General features: G+C 43.8%; 1 protein-coding gene across 1 annotated transcript; it reads left to right on the forward strand.

Annotated features, from left to right (window-relative positions):
- Positions 1–706: 706 nt before the first annotated feature.
- On the forward strand, positions 707–11,490 carry CUZD1 (CUB and zona pellucida like domains 1). The gene is made up of 10 exons (XM_039237950.1): positions 707–808; positions 892–1,072; positions 1,769–1,904; positions 2,330–2,544; positions 4,628–4,778; positions 5,313–5,530; positions 6,011–6,183; positions 7,467–7,858; positions 8,958–9,226; positions 11,167–11,490. The coding sequence occupies exons 1-10, from the start codon at positions 707–709 to the stop codon at positions 11,340–11,342; spliced, it is 2,013 nt and encodes a 670-aa protein (XP_039093881.1). The 3' UTR covers positions 11,343–11,490.
- The last annotated feature ends 1,690 nt before the right edge of the window (positions 11,491–13,180 follow it).

Raw genomic sequence — 13,180 nt, forward strand, 5'->3', positions numbered from 1 at the left:
GTGGAGTCCCAGCCCCTGGAGGAAAAGGGCAGGGCTGCTGACTTTCCTCAGTGCTAACTGTGGTCTCTACCAGGCAAATCAAGCTGCCGGGCCAGTTTGGGAGGCACCAGCCAATCAGATGACCATAGAGCCCTAATCCTGCAACTCAATCCCAATGAGGACTGCACCTGGACTCTAGAAAAACCAGAAAACAAAAGCATCAGACTCATCTTTTCCCATTTCCAGTAAGTAGAGGCTTTACTTTCTAATGAGAGTGGTTGAACTCTGGCCATACCAGATCTTGTCGAAACAAGATCAGCTGCTCCTAGAGGTAGCAGTAACTCCCATGACCATGAGGATGGTCATAATGGCTGACAGTCACTGACTGATGACAGGGCCCCTGGCCGTGGTCACAGAGGGCCTGTGAAGGCAGGATGAGTATCACAGGCACAAGGACTTGTCTCGGGTCAGGTAGTAAGTGGAGCAACCAGAGTTAGTATCTGGCTAGTATAGTTCCAGATTCCAGGCCCCAAAACACCAAAGTCATGGTTTCAATCTATATATTATAATCAGCAGGGGAGCTTCCAGAAAGTCAGATTCCCAGGCTGCACCCCATGAAAGTCTGGGGGGGGGGTGGGAACCAGGCACTGGTGTTTTTTTTTTTTTATTTTAAATTTTTTATTTTGAAATAAATACACTCAAAGTGTTTTCTGTAAGTGCCCAGAGTATGGCAGTGCGAGGCCAGGCTGAGGACAGGGCGCTGCATGACAAGATTCTCTCAGGGCTTCATGGGACCCTCCTCAGTGAACCCTCTCAACAGCCCTCTGGGGTAGATGTAGTCTAATCCCCAGTCAGTGGGTGAGAAATCCCAGAGAGGTCCCTTCATGTGCCCAGAGTCACGGACTGACACAGGTGGGACGGGAACTGAATCCCAGCAACCTTGCACCACAGCCCCTACTCTCACCCCCTGCCCGTGGTTCTGAAATTGGGGAGCATCAGAAGCTGCTGGAGGTTTTGCAAAAGCATAAGTGGGGGACCCTGGACCCAGGTTCTGACCCAGATGGGAGTGGCTGGGGCCTGAGAATGTGCACAGGTAACGACTTCCCAGGTGTTGCTGGTGGTGTTGCTGGTGTGGTCAAGGTGCCACGCTTTGAGATTCGTGGCTCCACATCAGGGAAGTTGGAATTGACTTGTTTGGCCTTCAAGGGAACAAAAGAGAGTGGGGACTCCCAGATTGCCTAGAATTCAAGGGCTATTAAGAATCACATGCCGTATTCTTTTTTTTTTTTAAAAGATTTTATTTTATTTTTTAAAATGCTTTTATTTATTTTTAGAGAGAGAGAAAGAGAGAGGTAGAGAGACACAGACAGAGAACTCCAAGCAATCTATGCTGATAGTGTGGAGCCCAGTTCAAGGCTTGATGTATGAACAGTGAGATCATGATCTGAGTGGAAATCAAGAGCCGGATGTCTACCTGACTGAGCCAGCTACGTGCCCCATGAATCATATACATTATTCTTGATGTGTTAGAGAAAGAGAGGATGGCAGCAGGGGAAAAGTGAGGGAGGGGAGATGAGCATTTCACCTTTCTTAGACACTTCTGTGTGCCAGGGCTGTGCCGGGTGTGTCCTGTTCAGATGGTTATAAACCTCCCACAGGATAAGAAGAAAGCTTACAGAAGGGACAGTGAGTGAAATACTGCGTAGCTCATTCAAAGTTACACAGCAGGGAAGTGACTATGGTAGGAGGAGAATTCAGGTTCGCCTACCCTTGTGCTGTTCCCTCTAAGCCATCTTGCAACTATGTCAGGATTCTGAGGCCATCCGGAGAGACCCTGTCAGGATGGGCAGAAAACAAGACACAATCCGGGTTTGCCCTGTCCACTGCAGGGCACGGACCATCCTTATGAACGAGGACGGGGAGATGTGAGGGAAGGAAGGGGCATCTGGGGAGATGCTAAATTTGCCTTCCTGTGAGAGAGGCAGCCATGGAAGAAGAGTTGCGTCACCTCTCTACAGGCTTGGATTTCAAATGTGAAAAGGGAATGAATTCTAAATAAGAGGGTCTCACCCCACAATTTGCTCAGGGGCATGAGGAATGGGAGAGATGGAGATGGAAGGAAAGGAGTCCGGACTCGAGTCCTGCCTTCCCCTTGACTTTACAGAATTGTTGGCCAAGCATTGTGCTTCCTGAGGCCTTTACAGATTGACGGTGGGCAGGTTGATGTGGAGGGGGTAGGGGGTGGTGAGTCATGGCGTGCAAACTGCCATACGGAGGTGAACAATGGACTCCCCACTGAACCCACTGGCCTGGTGGTTTGTCTCCAACCACACATGTGTTCTGTTCACAGGCTCGATCCCAGTGGGGGGTGTGAAAATGAAAACATCAAAGTCTTTGATGGAAACTCTACCAAGGGCCCTCTGCTAGGGAGAGTCTGCAGTAAACATGACTACATTCCTGTTTTTGAATCATCATCCGATACATTAACGATTCAAATAGTCACCGACTCTGTAAGAATGCAAAGAACTGTCTTCATCTTCTACTACTACTTCTCACCTGGCACCTGTAAGTTCTCATGTGTTCATACTCTGCACCTGCGAGCACAGAGGGCCACATACTCTCCTGCATGGGTTGTCGTAGCCTTGAGTCTGGATCTGTGCCCTGAGAGCTCGCTGTGTGTGAGAGCAGTAGTTCTCTAACCTGTGTGTGTAAGAATCACCCCGAGGGCTTGTGAAATCAGAATCTGATTCATCAGTTCTGGTGTGGAGCCCATGAATTTGCCTTTCTAAGCAGCTCTCCGGTGAGGCAGGTGGATGGGGCTGATCAGACAGCTATGTGTTGAGATGTACTGTGTGACAGACCAAAGCAGAAGCTCCAAGTTCAGCCTGTTTTCAAAAAAATGTTTAATGTTTAGAGAGACTGACCAGGAGTGGGTGAGGGGCAGAGAGGGAGAGAGACACAGAATCTGAGTCAGGCTCCAGGCTTTGAGCTGTCAGCACAGCCCCAATGCAGGGCTCGCACCCATGAACTGTGAGATCATGCCCTGAGCTGAAGTTGGACGCTTAAGACTGAGTCACCCAGGCACTCTTATTTATTTATTTTTAATGTTTATTTATTTTTGAGAGAGAGAGGGAGACAGAGAGTGAGTGGGGGAGGGGCAGACAGAGGGAGACACAGAATCTGAAGCAGATTCCAGGCTCTGAGCTGTCAGCACAGCCCCGACACAGGGCTTGAACTCATGAGCCATGAGATCATGACCTGAGCCAAAGTCGGTTGGTCAACTGACTGAGCCACCCGGGTGCTCCCAGCCTGTTTTATTAATAACCCTGAGATCCTTTGAAATGCCTATTCCAGGACTGCTCCTCCCTCTGGTCTGATACATAACATCTGTGGAGCTATCGAATGTAAATATTTAACACGTCTTCCATGTGATTTGTTTTTTAATTTTTAAAAAATGTTTATTTATTTTTGAGAGAGAGAGAGAGAGAGCAGAGGAGGAGCAAAGAGAAAGGGAGAGACAGAAAATCCCAAGCACGCTCAGTGCTGTCAGTGCAGAGCCCCACATGGGGCTCGAACTCACAAATCGTGAGATCATGACTTAAGCTGAAATCAAGAGTCCAATGCTTAACCGACTGAGCCACCCAGTTGCCCCTTCCAGGTAATTCTTGATGAAGAAGGTCATCCGGGTAGCACATGCTGAGAATCTCTGATCTCACATCCGAATCTAAGACTGTCAGGCAGGCTGAGGCTACAAAACAAATACATGGTCCTGCATTCACAGCACCCAGATTCCACTGCACCCCAAAGCAGAGTGCCAAGCAATTCCGCAAGAGGGTTCTGGAACAAAGCTCCACTCTGGTTTGCTTTCCGAGGCCCAGAGTGGACCGTGTCACTCTCCTCGGAAACCACGGAATCCTTGGTGGTGGCAGATCTCCAGAGTCGAGTAGTCAAGGCTTTCCGAAGCCAGACTCAGGCCACCTTTTCGGGCCTTACCTGACTTGCAGCCCAGGCCTTAGCCAGCCTACACCGTTCCACACCCCCCTAAAAAGAGCCTTTGGTGTTGGCGGTCTGTGTTTCACTCGTCCGGCTGCTCGCTTACTTACCGGGGATGGGAGGGACGGAGGGTGGCTTCACGAAGGCTGCATCTGAGCTGAGCTGTGAACAACGGTGTAGGGTAAGGAGAGGCGGGAAGCAGGGGAGGAGGGCTCCTGTCTGCTGGCACCGACAGTCTGAGGAGCCATGGGAAGGAAGGACAGTCTGGAACAGCAGGTCAGGCGGAGGTGGCTGATGAGGCTGGGAAGCGGGGCTGGGGCCAAGTGAGGAGGAGCCTCAAATGTTAGTCCTAAGAGTGTGCATCCCTTTCTGTGGCTTTTGTCCACAGAGGATTTTCTGTGGCTAAGACCCTTAGTAGAGGGTCTCTAAAGCTGGGACAGATCTTACAGTGTCACTCTGCCCTGCACAAGGGGCCAGAAAATCCAGTGATAAAGAAGGATGAAAAGCTCAGTCTGCTACCAATTCATAAGAGGGCAATGGAATAAAATTCAGGGGTGAGGGTGGAGGGTTGCTTATTAAGCTGAAGCACAGCACAGAAACTAAATGAAGTCTGTCTCTTGATTTACATTCTTGGTCACCCTCACATCCCTTTCAGCTATTCCAAACTGTGGTGGTTACTTGGATGCCCCTGAAGGATCCTTTACCAGCCCCAATTACCCAAATCCGCATCCTGCGATGGCTTATTGTGTGTGGCACATACAGATGGAGAAAGGTTACAAGATAAAATTAAACTTCAAAGACATGTTGTAAGTACTGATCCATTTCTCCTCTTGGAGAAAGGCAGCAAGCCCACTTCACAAATGGGGAACCTGGGGAATAGAGAAGGTCATGTGGATCCCCTCCTAGAAAGGCATTATTCAAAGAATGGGTGTATTAAGAAAATACCAATAAGTGTCTGACTTTGGCCCAGGTCCTATTCTTGAAGTTCATGGGTTCAAGCCCTGTGTCAAGCTCTGTGCTGACAGCTCAGAGCCTGGAGCCTGCTTCAGATTCTGTGTCTCCCTCTCTCTCTGCCCCTCCCTGCTCATGCTCTGTCTTGCTCAAAAATAAATAAAACATTAAAAACAGTTAAAAAAAGAACACACCAATAGTATTGCATTGAACTAAGGGGACTATTTTTCTCAAGATTCTGAGGTCGCATCAGGGACGGGAAAGGCCCAGGTTTGTCATCAGAAGCCTAAGATCCTACCGTAAGGAAGATCTTGAATCACTTAGGACTGGGATTGTTGAGATTTGAATTGGCTTGGAAAGCCTTCTCACCAGAGACGCTACTTCTCTAGCATAGAAGGGGACGAACACTGCCGATTTGACTTTATCGCCGTCTACGATGGGCTGTCCACCACATCTGGCCTGCTTGGACAAGTGTGTGGCTATGCAAAGCCCGCCTTCGAGTCCTCGGCAAACTCGCTGACCGTTGTGCTATCTGCAGATTACGCCAACTCCTACCGAGGCTTTACTGCTTCCTACACTTCAATTTATGCGGAAAATGTCACCACTAGTAAGTCCTGCTCCTCAGCTATTTTGAGCTGTCTGAAGGCTGTGCCCATTGAAACTGTCCCTTAATTCTTAGCCCAACCGTGACTACCCTGCTTGCAAGCCTGTCGTACATACTTTGGAACATATTCGTAATCTGAAGCTGGAGAATCAGTTCTGTGCATTGCTTCGTACACGAGGAAGGGAATGATTTTATTAACTTGAGAACAATTTCTGTAGAAAACAGGGGCTGTTTTCCTTCCTGCCTTCTGTAAAGGCACAATTAAAACTAATAGAGTCATAGATTCAAGGGGCAAACAAGGTCACAGTGAACATCGTAAAAGTTGGGTTAACTGCTCTGTTGTCTCGGGCTTTCGATTATGGTTTAGAGCAAAAAGGCTTTGAGTTTTTATATAATCTTCTGTGCACAAAGCTTCTCAAGATCCAAAGTACCTAGTTGATGTAAATATAATCATCTGTTTGTTTTGTTTTTTTTTCTTGACAGCATCTTTAACCTGCTTCTCGGACAAGATGAGAGCTATCATTAGTAAATCTTATCTGACATCATTAAAATATAGCGAGAATAACTTACAACTAAGTGACCCAACCTGCAGACCGAGGATATCAAATGTGGTGGACTTTTCTATTCCTCTGAAGGGATGTGGTACAATAAAAAAGGTAAAGTTGAGTTGGATTTTGTCGAATGCCAGAGGTGTGTTAGATAGCGCTGACAGTGCGGCACTTGCTGGTGGCTTTAACAAAAAACTCCCAAGTATTAGCGGCTTGACATGTGGTAAACTTGTGGGGACAGATAAGTGCACTCACTCATTTACACACCAGTGTCAAATTACCACATTCATATTCAGGGTCACTGGAGGGTGGTTATCTTTCCCAAAAGGTAAAGAACTCTGACAATTCACTGCAGAAAGTTCGAACATCTAAATACTGCAGGTGTAAGACTCTACCAATACTACTTGTACAGATAAGGTCTACATCTCATGTTTAGCAAAAACCTAACTGTATTTTTATGATCTTCTTTCCCCTGTAAGGAGAGAAGATAAAAACATTATGCTTTGTTTTAAACACGAAGGATATAAGTTTGTGATTTGTTTTGCCTTTTCTAGAACTTTAAGATCTCAGACATTTACAACCTGTAGGTCCGTTTAAGATGTATTCCCTAAACTTTTCACTCAGGTCATGAAACAATGATGTCGTTGAAAAAAATGGGAGCTACTCCAGGGAATCGATAAGGATGGAAGTAAATCATTATTTTTTGCTCCATGTGAACACCTGGATGATTACCTGCACATCCCTAGGGAAGGTGGTCTGGGGGAACCTTATTGCAGGACTTTGATCTTCATACACTTGGGAAACTGCCCAGGGAGCCACACTAACTTAATGCTACTTATAAAAGGCAGTACATTATAGGGTCTCAAGTCTTTCTAGGGCTGGACATTTGGGTTCAAAATTGTTTTTTTTTTAATTTTTAATGTTTATTTATTATTGAGGGAGAGAGACAGAGCATGAGCTGGGGAGAAGCAGAGAGAGGAGAAGACACAGAATCCAAAGCAGGCTCCAGGCTCTGAGCTGTCAGCACAGTGCCAGATGCGGGGCTTTAACTCACAAACCATGAGATCATGACCTGAGCCGAAGTTGGACGCTTAACCGATTAAGCCACCCAGTCGCCCCACAAAATTGTTTTTAATGTAACTGAAAAAAGTTTTGTCTAATTCCGTCTTTGTCTTTCTAAGCCAAGCTCTGTCTCTTGTCTCACATGTTTTCTTCCTACCCGGCATGTTTCTTAAATAAAGCACATTTGAGTCTTATAGTTTTCCAACACGCAAGCTACCGACTTGCAATTTATGAAAACTATGTGCCTACCCACATATGTCATTCACATCAATGCTCTAAAATATTACCGGACTTAAAATACAACATTTGAATTTCACCTTCTTCCGCAGGCAGAAGATCATTCAATTACTTACACCAATACAATCACTTTTATTCCATCCTCCATATCAGAAGTGATCACTCGTCAGAAACATCTCCAGATTGTTCTGAAGTGTGAAATGGAACATAATTCTACTGTCGAGACGATGTACATAACAGAAGATGACATAATACAGAATCAAAGTGCGCTGGGCAAATATAACACAAGCATGGCTCTTTTTGAATCCGATTCATTTGAAAAGCCTATACTGGAGTCACCATATTATGTGGACATGAACCAAACTCTTTTTGTTCAAGCCACTATACACACTTCAGATCCAAATTTGGTGGTATTTCTTGATACCTGTATCGCCTCTCCCACACCTGACTTCGCATCTCCAACCTATGACCTAATCAAGAGTGGGTATGTGCTGATGGGTGGCATGCTTTTCTGAGGATTAATGACTTGAATGAAGCAGTATTTTTTGTGTGTGGTTATATGATTCCTGTATGCATACTGTATAATTTTTTTCTATGTTGATACCATGGAGTTTAGTAAATTCAATTGTTTTATAAAATACCATTAGTATTATATATATATGTATGTAATATATAATACTTAAATACTTTAAATACTTTAAGTATTATATATATAAAGTATATACACATATACTTTATATATGACAAATACTTTAAGTTAGAGCATTTCTATAGCCACAGCCCATATCCATTAGAATTTTAAGTATGTTTCCAAAATATTTGCTGGAAGAAACAAATTTATTTCTTGTCAAGAAGACTTTGTGGTTTTGTTTTTGCTTCTTCCCCCGTCCCCCCATGTTGATTATTTTCAACAAAACCCCAAAAGATTATTTCATTTGTTCTAGATTTAGAACACAGACATGTGGCATTCTTTAAAAAAAAAAAGAAGTTTTTTTTTTTGAAAGGATAGTTTTCCTTTTTTTCTATAAGCTGATGGACTTTAACTACATCAACCATATTGGCACCTTCAAAGCAAGTGTATAAAGTAAGGTGTTTGAGTTCTAATATATCTAAATTGATTTTCTTTTTAAAAATATTTTTTAATGTTTATTTTTGACGGAGAGACACAGAGCGTGAGTGGGGGAGGGTCAGAGAGAGAGAGGGAGACACAGAATCCAAAGCAGGCTCCAGGCTCTGAGCTGTCAGCATAGAGCCCGACGAGGGGCTTGAGCCCATGAACTGTGAGATCATGACCTGAGCTGAAGTCGGACGCTTAACCAACTGGGCCACCCAGGTGCCCCTTGAATTGATTTTCTAATTAATTCACATGGACTAGGAATTTTGTTGCTGAAGAGAACTTTATCTTACCCAGGAAGCATATCCATAGCCTAGATCACTGTGGTCTGAGCTAAAGACATTGTCCTTCTAGGGAACTTTTTGGACCCACAAATTAGACGGTTCAGACACAACTTTGCATCATTTCTTCTCAACATCAAACAGATCAAACTGTAAGTTTTCTAAACGTGCCATAAATTCTGTTCCAGGTGTAGTCGAGATGAGACGTGTAAGGTGTATCCATTATTTGAACACTACGGAAGATTCCAATTTAATGCCTTTAAATTCTTGAGAACTCTGGGCTCCGTGTACCTACAGTGTAAGATTTTGATATGTGACAGCGGCGACCATCAGTCTCGCTGTAGCCAAGGCTGTGTCTTTAGGAGGAAGCGTGACATTTCTTCATACAAATGGAAGACCGACTCTGTCATAGGACCTATTCGTCTGAAAAGGGACCGAATCGCAAGTGGAAGTTCAGGTAAGGAACATGGACTCCTCATGGCCCATTACATTCTGCTCAACTGTGTTCCTTCTTACGTATGTACAGTACAGAGGCTTATGATATTTGTAGCCAAGTCCTAAATAAGTTGAATTAAGCACACACAGATTAATTTTTCTTTCTATTAGTTGATGAAATGTAAGCCATGTACATTTTAAGCATATTAAGTACTGACAATGTACCACTATTCCTGTGGTTTTTGAGTATAATTTCCTCACTTCTAAAAACAACACATTCTTTTAGCTTCCTGACTCCTTGTTATAGACACCATGGCAGATAACAGAATCAAAGCAGTGTATTTTAACCAGCATCCCATGCAACCACCTTTTTGGGGAAAAAAAGCAATTTTTGTCTAAAACAGAGAAAATACTCTATTTTTAAGATAGACCTACTTCTTTAATGTTGATCTTATTTTTGAGAGAGAGAGAGAGAGCGTAAATGCACATGCAAGCATGGGGTGGGCAGAGATTTTAAAGTTTATTTTTTTTTTTGAGAGAGAGCGAGCATGTGCACAAACGTGAGCACAGAGTTGGGGGTGGGCAGAGAGAGGGAGACAGAGGATCCGAAGCTCGATGCTCAAAGGCACGAACCGTGAGATCGTGACCTGAGCTGAAGTCCGATGCTTAACCACTTACCTGACTGAGCCACCCAGGTGCCTCCAGCCCTGCTTCTTTTTAAAAGATTGAAACATGAGCCCTGCCAGGTCACAGGAGAATGAGGTGGTGGTGGCCGCTCACGGACAAGCCACAGCTAAATGGCTTTGGACAGACTATAATTAAATAAAAACTGTTTATAAGAATTTATCTCATGTGAAAATTATCTTGGCATAAAAGAATCTTGTGAACTCTATGTTAATTATTATTTGAATGGACTATGAGGGAGTAGGATTCTAGGTTTTAGCAAAATATTTCTTTTTTTTAAATATTTTTATTTATTTCTAGGAGAGAGAGAGAGAGACAGCGTGAGCAGGGGAGGGTCAGAGAAAGAGGGAGACACAGACTCCGAAATAGGCTCCAGGCTCTGAGCTGGCAGTCAGCACAGAGCCTGACGCGGGGCTCGAACCCACGAACCAAGAGATCATGACCTAAACGAAAGTCGGACGCTTAACCGACTAAGCCACCCAGGCACCCCTTTAGCAAAATATTTCTAAGATAAAAACAAAAGAACACAAAAATTAAATCCAGGAACTTTATAAACACATTCACTAAGGATGATGCATTTGTGGATATTAGTCTGAATTTAGTTGAAAATTTGTGAATGAAAGTTATAGAAATATCATCCATATTAGAAAGTGCCCTTTTCCGGGGCACCTGAGTGGCTCAGCCAGTTGAGTGTCCTACTCTCGGTTTCAGTTCAGGTCATGATCTTACGGTTTCATGGGTTTGAGCTCTGCATCGGGCTCTGTGCTGACAGCGCAGAGCCTGCTTGGGATTCTCTCTCTCTCCCTCCCTCTTTCTGTCCCTCCCCTGCTCACACTGTCTCTGTCTCTCTCAAAATAAATAAATAAAAACTTAAAAAAAAAAAAAGAAAGTACCCTTTTCCTATTTCAAGAGGAGAAACTAGTTGTTTCTCTATCGATCAAATCTATTATGACAACTATGGGAAATAGCGAGAAATCCATAAATGGACTTGCACTTCCGTTTGACCAAGATGCTTGATTTTCACGTTTTTCACCTTATGTCAGGGAAACAAATTAACTGCTTAAACAAACAAATGTAAGGGCATCTTGTCCTTTCTAACAGAAACAAACTAATTGAAATATTTGCTCACTGTTGCTGTGGGCTGTGTGGCATTATATACCACACATTAGTTGATGCACAAGACATGCATTTGCGAGGAGATATTCAGGATTCATGAAAATTTTGTAATGCCAAGTAATGCTTTTCTTTAAATGATGTTTATCTTGTTTCCAATTATAGGATCTCAGTATCAAATACATGGAGAAGAAACTCAGAAGCAACCTTTCAACAGTCTGCATCTATTTTCATTCATGGTCCTTGCTCTGAATGTAGTGATCGTCGCTACGATCATAGCAAGGCATTTTGTGAAGCAGAGAACAGACTACAAGTACCAGAAGCTGCAGAATATTAACTGACGGGTCCAGCCTTAAGTGAGACGCATTTCCCCTGAACACCGAAGGAAATGCTACCCATTATGAATAAATTAGAGAGAGCCTCATAAAAGTGATACACAAGTCTTGCTGCCATTGTAGTCAGAGTGTGCTGCCTTGCAGGGTGATAGAGATGAGCAAACATTATATAAATTAGGTCTCAGAGTAAAGAACTGAAGCCTCCAAAATATTAAATGAATTAAAAGCATCCTTTATTACAAACAAGACATTTCCAGTAAATAATTAGGTGAAAGGAAAAAAGGTTATTTTTACTTAAGTCTTCAGCATTAGATGTATTTATTTTCTAGATGCAAGTGTGCTACGTTTTTCCCCCTTAAATAGTTTATTGTCAAGTTGGTTTCCATATAACACCCAGTGCTCATCCCAACAAGTGCCCTCCTCCATGCCCATCACCCCTCTATGCTACGTTTTGAAACACATACAAAAGTTATCATTTCTAAAATGGAGTGTGACAAATAGAATGACCGTCTGTTTTATTCATACACCTTGCTATTTTAGTGCAGAGTCCCCGCATTTTACAACTTAAACACATCTCAGAAAAGGGCTTTGGAAAGAAGAACCTGACTATAATAGGTGAGACTTCTGCGTAGTTTCTAGGTTACCGAATGAAAACACCAATTCTCTCATTTCCCATCAAACACCAAAGCCAAACATACCTGTAGCAAGGAGGAGTCAGTTCTGACTTAACACCTTCCTATCTACTGTGGCCGAGCAATTATTAAAGATCTCAGTGTGAACTGACTTTACACATACTGAACATCACGCTGAAGTCTTTGTCTTAGATGCATCACACAACTCTACCTCGTCAACTTAGTACCACCATGGTTTTGGGTCCTGATCTACATGCAAAGAGGCAACCACATTTCTGAGTGCTCAAAGACTCCCCCCCACCCCCACACATGTGTACCAGGCACACAGTAATGCCTGGGGAATACACTGCAAGTAAGACACCATCTCTACTCTCATTGAACAAATCGTTAGGGGCCTGCTGGGCTTCCAACTCCAAATCAAAACGCGTCTTTCCCATTTTTTTTTTCAATATTTCCACACGGATCTTCCAAGCACTTCCCCCAAGTGGTCATGCAGTTGGGTGTCCTCTGCATTCCATCAGTATGACAAAATGTAGCTACTGAAAAGTTCTCTTCCAACCTAGTGTGAAAACACTGAGAACGTAATCAGAATGGGCAAATCAAACTCAGTACAGAAAATCAGAACTTACAACCTGTCTGGTTGCTGGCCCGTCTTGTGCTGGTGGCCAGGTGTGAGGGCTGCTCAGAGGCATGCCAGGCATGTAGTATAAGACTAAGACAATTGTCAAATGTTGTGACTCAGTAGACAGTGTAAAATTGTGTTACCATGCACCAAAAAACCCTTTGCAGAGCTATTCAGCTATCCCAAGGCATTATAAGTATAAAATAATATATATCAGCAAGTTGTTTTCTTCAGGGGAAACTGCAGTAAAGTGATTTAAGATCCCAGATCTGGAGTTGGTGGCCTGGGTTTTAGCTCTTCCTCTTCCCTGGTGGGTCACCTTGTCCAGATCCCCTTCAGCCTTAATCTCCACAATTTGAAACAGTGAAGATAACAGCTGCCCACCCCCCAGGAGTGTTGCAAGGATTAAATGAGAAAATGAGTTGCAGTCAGGGGCAATCTGTGTTACCTGCCATCAGTGGAGATTACCTATGGCTGGCCCCCCAAGTCCTGTTTTAGTACCTGCTTCCTCGGACCCCATCCCATATTGACGGTCATGACTTGGATCCCAGGAAACCAACTCTGATACAGAGGATTGTGTCCAGAAGGAT

This window comes from Hyaena hyaena, unplaced genomic scaffold, assembly GCF_003009895.1.
Source record: "Hyaena hyaena isolate Hyena2069 unplaced genomic scaffold, ASM300989v1 scaffold_129, whole genome shotgun sequence".
Lineage (NCBI taxonomy): Eukaryota > Metazoa > Chordata > Mammalia > Carnivora > Hyaenidae > Hyaena > Hyaena hyaena.

Coding starts and splice junctions, on each gene's coding strand:
- CUZD1 (XM_039237950.1), top strand. CDS start 707: ATGGCAGTGCGAGGCCAGGCTGAGGACAGGGCGCTGCATGACAAGATT. Junction 809..891: donor CCTCTCAACAGCCCTCTGGG/GTAGATGTAGTC, acceptor GGACTGACACAG/GTGGGACGGGAACTGAATCC. Junction 5,531..6,010: donor TGCGGAAAATGTCACCACTA/GTAAGTCCTGCT, acceptor TTTTCTTGACAG/CATCTTTAACCTGCTTCTCG.